Source organism: Silene latifolia, chromosome 2, assembly GCF_048544455.1.
Source record: "Silene latifolia isolate original U9 population chromosome 2, ASM4854445v1, whole genome shotgun sequence".
NCBI classification, from domain to species: domain Eukaryota; kingdom Viridiplantae; phylum Streptophyta; class Magnoliopsida; order Caryophyllales; family Caryophyllaceae; genus Silene; species Silene latifolia.
In genome coordinates this window covers 5,367,847-5,382,733 of record NC_133527.1, presented here as the reverse complement: position 1 = coordinate 5,382,733, position 14,887 = coordinate 5,367,847, and the positions used below count along the sequence as shown (strand labels likewise).

The window sequence follows — 14,887 nt, the reverse complement described above, 5'->3', positions numbered from 1 at the left end:
CATTATGTTACTTTTTTTTATCTCTATAAATACGCAAATTCTTATTTGCGACGGAGGTATCCGTCACAAACAAGAGACGGGTACCATATTCTCTCACACAAAACCCATAAGGGTGAGAGACAAAGCACATGGGGTGGGTGCCCACCTTGTCCCCTCTACCCATTTCCACTCACATAATACCCGTCGCAAGATCCGACCCGTCGCAAGCAAGACTTATTGAAATAAACAATAGGTCTTGGTATAGACGGGTGGGGCGAACAGACGGGTAAAGACCTCTAATAAAATGGGTAGGGGGGACAAGGTGGGGCACCCCCAATGTGCTTCCCACTTTATGGCAAATGGATATTTTGTGAGGGAAAATGGTATCCGTCTATACGTATAGACGGATAGTATCCGTCTATAATGAGAATTTGTGAAAATAATAAGCTTGTTTCCATATCAGTTAAACTATTGTTTAGAGCTTTGCTAACTACCTTCTCTTCAACCTTCTCTAATAACACCATAAGATAGAAATATTTGTCATTAACTACTGACATGCAAATGGACAGTTGTTTATTAGCCGGCAGGCAACACTCCTCATTAACGGATTAACCTTCCTAATAAGTAATCGAAGAGGTCTTAGCCTAGTGGTTGAGATTGAGGTATCGTGAGTCGTGACAATAAGTCATGGGTTCCATCTCCCTCCCCCCTATATTATATTGGCCTTACGCCTCATTCGACACAAAAAAAGTACACGGTCGATCAAAAAAATTACTCAATTTCAATTAGCGGAAATCAAACTCGTTTCCATTATTAAGGAACGAGATGAATAACCACCACACCGAGTTCACTTAATTTCCGACCCAAGACTTCAAGCATGGTCAATCAGTGGAGCTGAGTTTACACTTTACACCCACAATTCCACAAATGGAGATTCAAAAAACCCAAATCAATTCATTTTTCCACCCAAAAACTTCACCATTTAAACACAATACTCTAAATCACAAAACCCAATTCCTTAAACCCTTCAAAACCCCAGAATTTTCACATTCAATCAATTCTTTGTACAATAAACCTTCTTCTTTGTTATTAAACACTCATTTTAAGCCAAATTTACCTCTAAATTACATCAAACAAACTACCCAGATTGCTGGAAATTACCATGTTTCTCAAGAAATTCACTCTTTAACTCAAAAATTAAAGAAGGGAAATTTAAGCCCTTTACAAATATTGCAGGATGATGGTGATTGGAGCAAAACCCAGTTTTGGGCTGTTATTATGTTTCTTCAAGAATTTTGTAGATTTCCTGAAATTATTGAGGTAATAAATTATTGTAATCTTGTTATATTTGTTGATTAGTAGGCGTTCTGAGAGACGGTCTCACGTTAAGATAATGGAAGACATAACATATAGAGAGTAGTGATTATTGATAAGATAAGTTGATAAGATAAGTTAATGAGAGACCGTCTCTTGCAACAAATTAGTGTACTCTTAGCCCTTATTGTTTATATACATTGTTTAGTAAGTATCCTGACTCCTGAGACTCCGTCTCATGTTAAGATAATGGAAGAGGTAACATATACGGAGTAGTTATTATCGATAAATTAATGAGAGACCGTCTCTGGTAAGTATTAGTGTTTGTTAATTTGTCTAGTATAGTTGTATATATGTATAATGATTGATGAACATTATATGTATAATGAGTGTTAGTGTAATTAGTTTGGTAAAGAAAGATGATGACTTTGCCTTGGTGATAATTGAGGTCTAACTATTATATTTATAGACGAATCATCTCAACCAAAACTTTAAGGTATCAAAGCCAGTGTGACGAAAGGTCAAATTCTGGCAACCTCCAATAACTCACGAAGTGGAATTTCAGCATATGGTACGGAAAGCCTGTGCACTAACTACTCTTCAAGCCAAATGAGCACTCGAGTGAGGGGGCGTAATAGGATATAAATATAATAGTTGGACTCAATTATCACCTTAAGATTTTGGTTGAGATGGTTCATCTATCATCTTATTCATCTATCACGTTACGCACTCCAGTTCCTATTTGTGGACTCTCGAGTGTGAGGGAATAAAGCAAAATAACTCGGTAAAATGTGTGCTTTTCATAAAGGGGAAAGTGATTAGTTAATGCAATCTTGCTATTATTCCTAGACAACCTCTCTGTGTTTTGGAACACAATGGTATTGTTCTGATTTGGGCTCAGGTTTGGGCTTGGGCTCGTGTCATATGTGAGACTGTCCCACACTGGTTTAGGAAACGAATACGAGGATATGAGTTGGTCTCACCTGTGAGACCGTCTCAGATAATACTTTCAAGTCTAGGAAATAACAATAGCGCGTTAACCTGACAGAGTGAATATGATGACTTGGGTGATTGGCAGTTTGGCACCGTATCCTTGCCTTTTGAATTTTGATGTCGCTTCTTTGAATAGTGTACAAAAGTTTGCATCACTCGCGACAATTTGTGAACAGGTCTTCAATGCATGGACGAAGTTGCAAGAATCAAGGATCAACGAGTTAAACTATAGCAAGCTTATAGGATTGTTGAGTGAATCGGGAATGATGGATGAAGCTACATTAGAACTTCAAAATATGAAGAATGCCGGCTTACAACTTTGTTCCGAGGTATACAATTCTATTGTTCATGGCTATTCTCGAGAAGGAAAGTTTGATGAGGCACTTCGTTACTTGAATGAAATGGAGGAAACGAATGTGAATCAGGATTCGGAAACTTATGATGGTTTGATTATGGCGTATGGGAAATTCCAAATGTATGATGAGATGGTTAATTGTCTAAAGAGGATGGAAAACAATGGATGTTTGCCTGATCACGTCACGTACAACTTGTTGATCCATGAACTCGCAAAAGCCGGGTTACTCAATAGAATGGAGAGGATGTATCATACCCTGATATCAAAGAGGATGCGTCTTCAATCGACCACTTTGGTTGCAATGCTCGAGGCATATGCCGATTTTGGGGTGTTGGATAAGATGGAAAATTTTTATATCAAAGTTAGACGCTTGAAGACGGTTCTAAAGGAACGAATTGTATGGAAGGTTGCTAGAGTTTTTGTTGAAAATCACATGTTCTCGAGATTAGATGATTTGGCAAATGATCTTGCTATTAGAAAGGGTAGGACTAAATTTTTCTGGTGTCTCCGACTCCTCTGTCATGGTTGTCAATTGAGTAAGAAGGGGATTAACACCGTCATACAACAAATGGAGGAAGAAAGAGTTCCATGGAGTGTGACTATTGTGAACATAATCTCATTTGCGTATATGAAAATGAAAGACTTCAAGCAGTTGGATATGACATTCGCGGAACTTCCTCATAGACAAGTGGAACCCGATTTTGTTACTTTCAGTATTTTGTACGATGGGAATAAAGTCGGGTTTGAGTGGAGTAGAACATTGAAGATATGGAGAAAATATGGATATCTAGAGAAAGGTGTTGAAGTGAATACAGATCCTTTGGTTTTCGCTGCATTTGGGAAAGGACTTTTTCATACGACTGTTGAAGAAATGTCTACTTTGCTTGAGCCTAAAATGAGAAAGAAGAAGCTCTGGACTTATGAGATGCTTTTTGATTTCGTTTTAAAGCACCATGGATCTTCGCCTTAGATTTTAAAGGGGCCCACATTTAATGTAACGTCGAGTAAAAAAAGGTGTTACTTCTCTGGCTTGCGAGCATAATGGCTTACGATTTGTTCAGCAATGAGGAACATATTCGAGGAAAATGAAGCTTCACTGATGTTTTTTTGGTGTATGGGGACCAACGGTGGGCATTACAGACGATGACGGTTTAAAATCCTGGTTTCAGGTAAGCTATCCGATTTCAGCAAATACTGGAAAATGGTGATTGCAATTTAGCAGATACTCTGTAATGAACATGTTTAGATTCGCGAAATGTCGGTTAAAATATTCATTTTATGTAACATAAAAAAAATATTTGGTCCAATGTTCTCAGCTGATTGTAGAGGTTCTAATAAATGATTGACATTCTTGCATTTCCTGAATATTTGTACAACTTTGTTCATTCTACAGGAATATCTGATGTTTCTTTTTTTTCTATTTTCGACAAAATAAATCTGTAACTTTTCGCCTATAACCAAAACCCTTAATTCATGGTCTCAGTCTCTTCATTTTGTTTGATCAGCCTAAAAAACAAGTCTATTTCTTCTACCAACTTAGCATTTGCAGCGTGATTGTCAGTACGATCTGGATTTTCTGTTGATAGTAATTGAAGCAGAAACTCGCAAATATCTCCTAAATCGCTTGCCATGGTGATCCCTTTTCGAGTTTCTTCTTCCATTCTCTCATCTTCATCGCGTCCCATAAGTAGGCATCGTCTGCGTGCCTGCAAGACACAATGTGCAGCAAAATGGTAAATTAGGAACGGATTTTCTAAAATGTGCCCTTAGGGCACATGTTAATAAGTTAATTAGAGAAAGTTTGTTGAGAATATTTCACTAATTATGGTAAATGTAAGTTTGTACATCTATCTTTCATGATTTATTCTCAACAAACTTTCTATATTTAACTTATTAACATGTGCCCTAAGGGCACATGTTAGAAAAACCCAATTAGGAATTTATTCGTAGACAACCTGGTCTTACATTATTCAAAATCTAGGATTAGTCCGTACGACAGCATTTCAGAGGCTACTTCGGGTGATGGTCTGAATTGAACATCAAATGCTACAGAAATGCATAAAATGACATGGAAAGTTTTCATTTTAATACCCCGAGCTTTGAAATTTGAATTAACTTCGTTTAAATACCAAGATTTTTCAAGAATTGCATTCTGATTATATGAAGTTTGAAACATTTTTTCTCGCCAAGATAAGAAAATGTTAGATCTTCGTTGTCAAGGTGAAATTTGTCAAACATGAGGGCATTAGTGTAGAACAAGCCTAAATCTCAATTCTCATGACAAAAACCGAATTTCACTGAAGACGGTAGGAGAAGACAATTACCTGGAATAAATGATTCACCTTAGCTATTTGATCAGCCTTCAGATAACCAGACTGAAATAGCTCTTGAAATAAAATCACCACCTCAGTACTGATATTATTAGGTGAAAGATTTTGGATAATGATGCATATACAGCCTTCGTCAAACACAGATTTCATCCATAAAGGAGTCGTCTTTGATTTTAACAGAGCTATAGCGATATGCACTGCAGGCCTATGATGAGTCATTAGTGATGTCGCCAGCGAACATGAAACAGCCAGCGACATTGTTAGCTCTTCTACTATTATTCTGCACCAGTTATTGTTTCGCACTAAACTTCTGTGATTACCAGGCATTTCCCAGCTGAGTATTATTGATAAGCAGAGGCTGCAGTTCATGGCAATTCGCGGGTTGTTATGATAAACCAGGGATTCCAGTACAGCAGCCATGGACCTTAAATACGTAAATGAGCATTTCAAATCAGTCTGTTGGCTGTTCTTTTGATCTGTGATTTTGTGCAGTAACTCGAGTAGGCAATGTGAGGCAACCAACTTGATTAGAGGCGACCCAAAGTGCAGAAACCTGCATATATCCTGGGAATGAATCCCGATTGAGGGATATGAACTTCTCCTTTCTGCTACTGGTTCCAAGAAATCTTGCCAGCAGATGGTTCCTGGTAGAACAGCTTGGAAACTAATACAAAAGTGTAAGCTACCTGAAGAAATTAGGTGGTCGTTTGGTTCACCGCGGATTTACAACGCCTACTAAAATGAAATTTCAATGATTCTACATTTCACATGAGTTCATAAAAGTTGTCCAGCTGAACACAGATAATGGAAATCCATATCAATTCTCATTTATTGAGCGACACTAGTAAACTAGGTAAGTAACATTCTCCATTACCGAGGAATTAGAAATTCGATTTGGAATTTCAAGAAACTTTTTAACTTTCATGGTTTTCGTCAACCAACAAGTTACTACTAGTAATTCCCGTAACTTACTACTCCCTCCTATTCTGCCTATTGTTCCCCTTTCTTTTTGCACAAAAATTAAGGAAATAAATTTGGACCACACAACACACCTTACCCCACATGAAATTGAATTTGGACCACGGAAAAGGTTTCCAAATAAGGAAAGAGGGAACAAAACCTGACTAGCATGAAAAAGGAAAGGGGGAACTAGAGGCAGAATAGGAGGGAGTACTTATGTCATTTTTTATGACATTTTAAGTAGGTAACCAAACGACCACTAGGATGTCATGCCAATACATTTCACCAGGTTTGAGTATGTGACTTACCTTTTTAGGTAAAAATGGTAAAATACCAGGAGGAAAACCAAAGCTTGCTCGGCATGCATTCCATCCACTTTTTCGACGGAAGAGGGTCCATTTGTGGTGAGCTCATCAACAGTGGTGCGAGCTAAAGCTGTGTTCAGAAGTATGAATTTTGAAGTCTTTGTAAGTACTCCTTGAGTAGAATGATGCAGAAGCAATGAAAAGATGCCGATAGAAATGAGATGCTCATCCATCCACCCATTTGCTGTTATAGTTGAAGAGAAGGATTCTAACAGCTGCCCAGAATAGAAAAGCAAAAACATGAAGTAAAGCTGCTGTTATAAGAGAATATCAATGTTTTACCGTCAATAGTTAGACTCATACATGAGACCGTCTCATACCTTCATAACAGCTTTCAGCCAAGCGTCATCATCGACAAGTGTCTGAGAATTCACTGAGCTTAGAATGATAAAAATGAAGTGTAAAATGACCATGTAGTTCTCCATATTGGAAGGATGCAACATATACGAACAAAGATTCTGGACTGCATTCCCCATCCCATGCATGCACAACTGATCCGATGCATGTGGGAAGGTGATGATGATTGATGACAGGAAATGCAGTAATGAGATTACATCATTCATCACCATTTCTTCCCCTACAACCTGTGTCATCATTAATACCAACAATTTCGGCAAAATGTTGTCTCCTACGGCAAGCAAATGGAAAATATCCTGTAAATTTGAGATCTCACAGTTTATCTGGTTTCCTGTTGAACAAGTTTTTTGACAGAACTTGAGAATTTTCCGACCAAGTGTTTTGCTGATTTTCTCTTGTTGAAACAACCATTTTAGAGAAGACGGGTGGATATTAAATGATGATAAATCCCAGTCCCGCTCTATCAATAACTGGAAGAAAATCTGTTCTGCAGCTGGACTGTAACTAATCAGGTAGTTCGATTTGGCCGTACTTCTGCATAGACCATAGAGTGTCAAAAGTTGGACTATGACAATTGAGTCAGTGGCTTTGAAGAGCAAGTAGTTGCTGTTGGAAAGCATATATTGCTCCAGAGACGTTAAAACTAATTTTATGTCAGCTAGCCTGAAAAATGATAAAAAAAAAAAGAATGTTAAGAGGAGATACAGAATAATACTTCTAACACAGAAAATGACCGTGAGTTTTGTATGAGACCGTCTCACATGTGAGACCATCTCATACAAAATTGGGAAGAAACTGGTGAAGCAAAGTCAGATACTTGCATTTCATCATATAAAGAGCTGATATATAATATCTGCAATACTGCAGTCTGGCAGGATGATAGTTCTAAGTTATTGTTGCTTTTCTGACCGAGAAGAAACAGCAAATCAACAGGGTCAGGTGGCAGAACAGATACAACAGATCGGATGGATTCACCGCAATCATCTCCAAGAAGATTAACAACAAGTGCACTAAACATAAGATACACTCTTAGTTTCATCTTCTCTGTTGGGTACAAACCCAAACATCCAAAAGACAGGCTGAACCAAGAGTTTGAAAGCATGGTGTGTATAAGTTTTGAGACTTGATGATCATGATTCTGTGTTAGTATGAAATGTAAAGTCTCAAATACCCCCAAAATACTTTCCTCTTCCATTCCATTGAGGGCTGTAATAAACCATGGTAATATGTGCTCTTGACAAATTTCCATGACAAAATCCCTCAATTGAATCTCGGTATTGTCATTTACTAAGCTGTCTTCCTTAATGAAAGAACATGCCTCCTTTAATAGAGATAAAGAATGCAGAAGTAAGGTGGGTTCTTGCTCATACATACTCATAGAGGTCAAAATTGTATGTTTTGATGCATCTTGTATTGCAGATAAAAGTGTTGATACTCTACTAGCCGAAGGAGATTTCATGAGGGTGACAAAGATTGAGCAGACTAGAATGAATGTTTCCGAGAGCATACCCAATTCTCCTGTTGAATACCGTTTAAGCATTAACCCTAAGGCACTGCTTATTTTTTCAAGAATTTTTGTGGATACCACTCCTGGAAAACTTGAGATACCATCCAATACAAGCTTTAGCATCTGAGGTTGAACAGGATGACACCGTACTTCAGTTACCTGGGGAAGAACAGAGACTAAAGTTGTGAAGCCAATGGCAAGCCTTTGCTTGAAGGTTTGTTCAGCTGTTGATAGAAGATCGAGAACTTGAAGACATGAGCTAACAACTTGGTCCTTCCGTTCTGTACGAAGAATAATCACATCTTAGATATACAGTAATGCGGCATGATAAATACATACTGTGATGAAAGTTTTGCCTGTAATAAACATTTGCAGAAATCCTAGAAGCACTGAGGTGATGTTGTCATTGTATCTGCGTTTTATTTTCGTGGAAATTCCTGTTCATTAATAGTTTGAAGTGAGCTGCTAATAAAAATGCCAAGAGACCATATATACCTGATAACCTTAGAATCTCAAATACATAATCTGCAACATTTTCTTCCACCAAGATTTGGATCTGTTTGGATGAGCAATCTCCACGTGACAGACATTGAAAGATGAAGTCTAGTGCCGAGATTTGAACCTCGTTATCTGGAGATAGCAATGGTGATTTTATAGCCTCAGCAAACAATTTGCTTAGAACATGTGTTTCGCCCTCAGAGTTTTGCCCGTAATTATCAGCTTCACAGGTATCCATCATGTTGAAGTCAGTTGAGAAGGCATCCGAGAGGAATCCCCTTTGACTCAGCACCTTCAGAAGGGCTACACAAACAAATTTATGACCTTAAATTGACTGAATACAAAGGCAGACAAAGCTTCTGGTGGTGCTTCTTTTCCAAGTGAGGTCAGCTTGCTTCAACATTCAAGACGCTAATGTCGGGCCATATTTACATGATGTATATGACCATTTTTTTAACTAATGAATCTAGGAACAGATCGTAGTTCATTAAACAACACACAATACAACTAATCGAAGATTAGTCTAAACATTAATTTAGGTGTGAGAGGCACTAGGTGACGAGGGGCTTTGGCGACAAAACATGAGATAAAGGCACGCACACCTTATGCATAGGCAATGCATTTATAAATAAAACTTTGCAACCATAGCCTATTAGATTTGAAAGAGAGGGAACATGTGAAGGAAGAGCATACATCCACCAGAGCTATTGCAAATGGCGGGATAAAAGGAGTGGGATGTATGTCGTCTTACTGATGTGTTGTTGTTACAGCACTCAAAGGCTATTTCTAGATGACTCGTGATGAAAATTGCATCAAACGACTTATTTCACGATTAAAAGAGCCCTTGAACTGAACAGTTGTGCTTAAGCGCGCCTGAGGTCTTCTATTTTAAGGTAAGTTCAAAAGATAGTTAATGTTGCCAGTATCAGAACCATAGCCAAGCAATAGTATATGGTTGCTGATCCAAGTCAGCGCTTTCCATACTACTTCAAGAGAAATTTCTATACCAGTCCTAATGTTTTTAACTGCTGGAGATCGTTTAGGTTGACATTAAGCTTCATTCAACAAGTTCATCCAAAAGTTAGATGGAACACAATGGATACAAAACAATCTAAAACATAAGCCTCAATCTAGAATCATGTATCGGATTATTCTTAAAAAAGAGCTAAAGCAGAAGTTCCTCTAATCTTATCAGCATTTAATTCCGGCCTACTGTACCTAATGCAAAGGTTTAGTCAGGGAATAAGGGCAAACCTAAACAGTTCGATCGAATATCATCTCTTTGAGTCTTCAAGAGTGCACTCAGTGACAATTGCAGGATCATGGGACAATGCTCATGTAGTACATCAGAACCTTCCTCGTCTTTACTAGAATACTGGAGTATACATATCCTATACAAGACAAACATGATCTCCCCTTGAATTTCTTCGCTGCATTCGAGTAGAAAAGGTTATAAACACGCTGACAAAATATATCATGTGCTCAAGAACGTCGCTGCTTAAGTTGATACCTTGGCAGCTGTAGACCCCTCGCAAGGTTGTGAATTAAGGCAGCTTTATCTTTGATGCAAGCGTAAGTATCCGTCTCACAAGTCAAAAGCACCCCAAGGCAATGTAGCTAGAAAGTATTAGAAGAATGTTATTACAGCAACCCAATGATGTTATCTATTGTGTTAACTTATCATACAGCCAAAAGCAACAACACTACTACCCATCTTCACGTAAACAAATTTGCAGCATTGTCGTGAGGCTTCACTAATTCGACTTTGATGACATGAATTTTGAGTTATTTTCGACTTTAATGACCTAAAAGTTGTCATAGAAAATTTCAGCCTAATCAAATTTTACTCAAACTTCAGGACATTAGATAGAGTGATTATATTCCCAACTCTACACAAATTGCACAAGTGTAAAATTATAAGAAAATTTGCAGAGCAAATCTCACTATAATCAACTGACTAATCACAATTCACAATAATGTAACATATGATCTAAACGCTTAAAATTACTGCATAACCGCTTAACAAAAACAGCATTCAGAAAAAATTTGCAGAAAATTCTGATAATTCTCATAGAATCAACTGATAATCACAGTAATCCAACATTCCAACATAATGACCAAAACGTTCCAAATTACTGCCTAAAGCGTAACAAAACCAGCATTCAAATACAAATTTCCGGAAATTCTCATATAACCAACTGATTAATCACAACGAAACAGCAATCAAATACTCTGTAAAAAATTCGGGACATATAATCAACTGATCAATCGCTATAATTCAACACAACAATCAAAAGTTCCAAATTACTGCGTTAATCAACAGTTTAATCACAATAATCGAACACAATGATCAAAACCCTTCGAATTACAATGTAAAAATCAATAAAAAATATCATTCAAATTATAATTAACTAATCAAAACAATAATTTCCGATGATCATAAATTTCCGAAAAATTCTCATATAAATCAACTGAATAATCACAGTAATATAACATAATCATCAAAACGCTCCAAATTACGCCTAAAGATCATAGTAAACAGCATTCAAGTAGAAATTTCCAAAAATTCTCATATAATCACTGATTAATCACAATAATCCAACACAATGATCAAAATGCTTCGGATTACTCCGTAAATCTTAGCGAAAACACCATTCAAATAGAAATTAACAGATTTAAATAATAATTTCAAATGATCAAACAAAGCGATTAAAGAATACTACCGAGTAAAATTGCCGGCGACTCCAAACCAGCGAACAAGAGCAAAGACAATCAGCAATCCTCGAAACGAACTCACCAGCAATCTCAACACCGCCAGCTCTCGAAATTTCAGCAACAACATCAACAACTTGACGAGCAATCTGATCATCGGCGAACGAAGATAGCGACAATACAAGCGGAGAGATTACGAGGTGAGCGTGGAAATTGAGGAGAGGAGAAAGGAAACACGGCTGAGAGACGGCGACAGCGAGCTGAGATAACGCGTATGAGACGTGGAATGTTGGGGAATTAGGGTTTGAGAGTAAGGTGGAGAGACAGGGAAGGCAAATTGTTCCGCCGCCTTCGATTTGGAGTGAGAGGTTGGCGCGGTGGTTGGAAGAGCATGGTTGGGGTTGGGAGGGGAGTGTGTGGTGGTAGTTCGGTTGCGAGTCGGTTGCGTAAGTGTATTGCATTTTGTGGTGGACTGGTGGTTTGTTGAGGATGGTGGGAGGGTGAAGAAGGGAGGATTGGAGGAGGGGGGAGTTTTGCCGGTTTAAATTTGAATTTGTGGCGCCAGGTGGGTTGGAGGTAGGGATGGCAGTGGGTCGGGGACCCAACCCAGACCCTATTGGGTCGGGTATGGGTCTTATTTTTTCAGACCCAATGGGTATGGGTCGGGTATGGGTCTTAAAAAAATATTTCGGGTCCGGGTCTAAGTTATGAGACCCATACCCGACCCTTTATTAAAGAAAAAAAAATCAAAATCACAGCTTTTCTGAATTCATATTGGCAGACGGTAGAAACCAACTAAAGTCTCTTTCTCTTCCCTCATCCAATAAAGTGCAACCAAACTCTTCTGACAATACCACCACTCCACCACTGACACAAGAAAACCACCACCACCACAGCACTGATACGCGACTGACAACCACCTCTTTAATAAGCGGCGACCGACAACCACCATTAACGGCAGATTAATAAACTCATAATATTAAAGTAGTATGAATTTTTTTTTTAATATTATAGACCCCATAGCTGTTAATCTTGTTACTAAAATTGCTGAAACTCGGACTCGCGGGTAAACCCAGACCCTACCCTTACCCATAGGGTCCGGGTATGAGTCCTCAAATTTTAGACCCTTGCGGGTCTAGGTCGGGTACGGATCCAAAGGGAAAATCTCGGGTCCGGGTCTAGGCGGACCCTACCCAGACCCTACACATTGCCATCCCTGGAGGGGATTATGATTTATGAGCGTCTTCCAATTTGAACTTTGGAGTAGGCCAAGTAGCAAGGCCCAAATTCTCATTTCAGACCACAAATTACGTCTGAAACTTTCAAACGGGCTTCTCTTATTATTTTTAAGGTTTTTTGTCAGAAACTACCTTTTATTTAGGATCATTTGTGAACGACTACCTTTCATTTTATTTTTGGCTTTCAACTACCTCTCATTTCTTCATTTTGCGAAAGACTACCAAAAATCTACTTCAGGCGAAAAAAAGTCAACTTTTCGGCATTGACTTACCATTTCATGTTGAATCTAACTCTTTACTTCATAACCCTAATAATCGATGATAAAGATTGATTAAACCCGACATTAATCACCCCAATTTGTCTATCTCTTACCCGAATTAAAGTCTTAATCACCGAAACAAAATCATCATTGATATTGATCTTAACATGCTAAATAATTCTTCAACAATAATGATCTACTATGGCCTTGTTGGCAAAATTAACTCCTAGTGTTAATTATTTGAAAATAATCATGGATTCACTAGTAGGATCACTTGTGTGTGACTATCTCATTAGTTTTTGTATACCCACCATCTTAGCATGAAGAGAGAAAGAAGGTACTTTAATATGATTTAGATGGAGAGTAGGTTGATGAATCGTGAGTAGTCTATAAGGTTGTTGAAATATAAGGGTGAAGGTGAAAGTGAAAGTGGTAGAAAAGGCGATGATGGAGACGGAGATGGAGATGAAGATGGTTGATGCGTTGATATTGCTTTGAACAAACTTTTGATAAGGTGTTGGGCATGGAGAGGAGTTTTTTCGGATTTTGTTGGGTGAACAAAGTGAGAAATATGGGTTATATGTGTGAAAAAGGGAGAAAAGAGCAAGTCAACGCCGGAAAGTTGACTTGTGTTCGCCGGAAGTGGATTTTTGGTAGTCTTTTGCAAAATGAAGAAATAAAAGGTAGTTGAAAGCCAAAAATAAAATAAAAGGTAGTTATTCACAAATGGTTCTAAATAAAAGATAGTTTCTGACAAAAAATCCTTATTTTTATGATAAAATGCTATCTCTTAAACAAGGTCATATTTTACTGTAGATGGGTTGCATATGCCTGTCTGAAGTCTTCAGAAGAAAAATGACCGTTTGAAGGGAGATCTACCGCGAGCAAGGTAGGAACTGGGGACTTAGGCCAAATAGACTGAGATTTTTCATTCGATTACACAAAACTAAACAGTGGAAGTACAGCCTTAATTGAATTGAATTATGCCAAAAAGAACTATAGGTTACATATATATATATACGGGGTAAGGATTATAAATATAAGTAAATTTGGTGTAACATAATTTTTTTAGCACAACTTTATAGTATTTGAGTTCTACTCATTCCGTCTCAATCACTTATTTATTTTTGATTAAATACCTCACCCAATTATCGAATTTTTTACTTAAATGGCGTTCTAAACCAAAATATTTACAAAAATGGGGCTCATTTCAAACTATTTACACGGAATGGGTCCACGTCAGCACCTTACTTTTTTTTACAGATTTCTTAACTTCTCGACATATGATTTAGCGGGAAGTTTTTTTTTTTTTTTTATTTCATGGACTTCTCGCCAGTTGATTCAGCGAGAAGTTTGTGTATGTTGTTGCTCTTGACATGCTTCCTTCTCCATCTCAGTTCTCCTTACTCTGACTACCAAACCACAAAGTACCACCACCATTTTCTTCCTCTCACTTCCCTTGTCACAAACACATCTTTTTTACGAATGATTATTATTGTACTTTGCAAAGAAAATAGCCCGCAATATTGCCGCTCACAGCTATTTCTGCGATTTCGGTTTCATGAATGAATATGTTACGCTAATAACTCACCTCTCTCTTTCATTTGTATGCTTGGCTCATTGTCGATTTAGTTTGATTACCACAAGGAAAAAACATCGGGAATGGGAGTCAATAAATTGCGGAAATCAATCTCAAGTAAAGACCAAGTTACCGAAATCGCAAAAATAGTTATGTACGGCAATATTGCGGGCTTTTTACTTTTCAAACTACGAGGATAAGCATTCAAAACAAGTTGTTTATATGACAAGAGAAGTGAGAGGAAGAGAATGGTGGTGGTAGTTTGTGGTTTGGTAGAGGGAGCAAGGAGAACGAAGATGAAGAAGAAGCATGTCAAGGAGCAACAACATACAATACAAACTTCTCGCTGATTGACCTGGCGAGAAGTCTATGAAATAAAAAAAAAAAATACTTCCCGCTAAATCATATGTCGAGAAGTTAAGAAATCTGTAAAAAAATAT

At 37.8% G+C, this 14,887-nt stretch overlaps 2 protein-coding genes across 4 annotated transcripts; one reads left to right on the top strand and one right to left on the bottom strand.

Annotated features, from left to right (window-relative positions):
* The first annotated feature begins 812 nt into the window (after window positions 1-812).
* On the top strand, window positions 813-5,353 carry LOC141642094 (pentatricopeptide repeat-containing protein At4g14190, chloroplastic). 3 transcript variants are annotated; one of them, XR_012543176.1, is made up of 3 exons: window positions 813-1,299; window positions 2,463-3,810; window positions 5,295-5,353. XR_012543176.1 is itself a non-coding variant. In XM_074450778.1 (2 exons), exons 1-2 carry the CDS (start codon window positions 907-909, stop codon window positions 3,609-3,611), a joined length of 1,542 nt encoding a protein of 513 aa, XP_074306879.1. In that variant the 5' UTR covers window positions 813-906; the 3' UTR covers window positions 3,612-3,995. The 3 variants fall into 3 exon arrangements, 1 of the variants encoding a protein (XP_074306879.1); XR_012543175.1 differs by lacking the exon at window positions 5,295-5,353 and adding an exon at window positions 5,175-5,240; XM_074450778.1 differs by lacking the exon at window positions 5,295-5,353 and having other exon boundaries at window positions 2,463-3,995.
* Window positions 4,047-11,928, bottom strand: LOC141642093 (protein PUTATIVE RECOMBINATION INITIATION DEFECT 1). The gene is made up of 9 exons (XM_074450777.1): window positions 11,382-11,928; window positions 10,169-10,275; window positions 9,913-10,088; window positions 8,656-8,961; window positions 7,475-8,441; window positions 6,617-7,316; window positions 6,240-6,511; window positions 4,966-5,635; window positions 4,047-4,347 (listed from the first exon to the last, which is right to left on the bottom strand). Exons 1-9 carry the CDS (start codon window positions 11,829-11,831, stop codon window positions 4,108-4,110), a joined length of 3,888 nt encoding a protein of 1,295 aa, XP_074306878.1. The 5' UTR covers window positions 11,832-11,928; the 3' UTR covers window positions 4,047-4,107.
* Window positions 11,929-14,887: the final 2,959 nt, after the last annotated feature.

Coding starts and splice junctions, on each gene's coding strand:
- LOC141642094 (XM_074450778.1), top strand. CDS start 907: ATGGAGATTCAAAAAACCCAAATCAATTCATTTTTCCACCCAAAAACT. Junction 1,300..2,462: donor GATTTCCTGAAATTATTGAG/GTAATAAATTAT, acceptor ATTTGTGAACAG/GTCTTCAATGCATGGACGAA.
- LOC141642093 (XM_074450777.1), bottom strand. CDS start 11,831: ATGCAATACACTTACGCAACCGACTCGCAACCGAACTACCACCACACA. Junction 10,276..11,381: donor GTCGCCGGCAATTTTACTCG/GTAGTATTCTTT, acceptor AATACTTTCTAG/CTACATTGCCTTGGGGTGCT. Junction 8,442..8,655: donor TGAGATTCTAAGGTTATCAG/GTATATATGGTC, acceptor TTCTTCGTACAG/AACGGAAGGACCAAGTTGTT.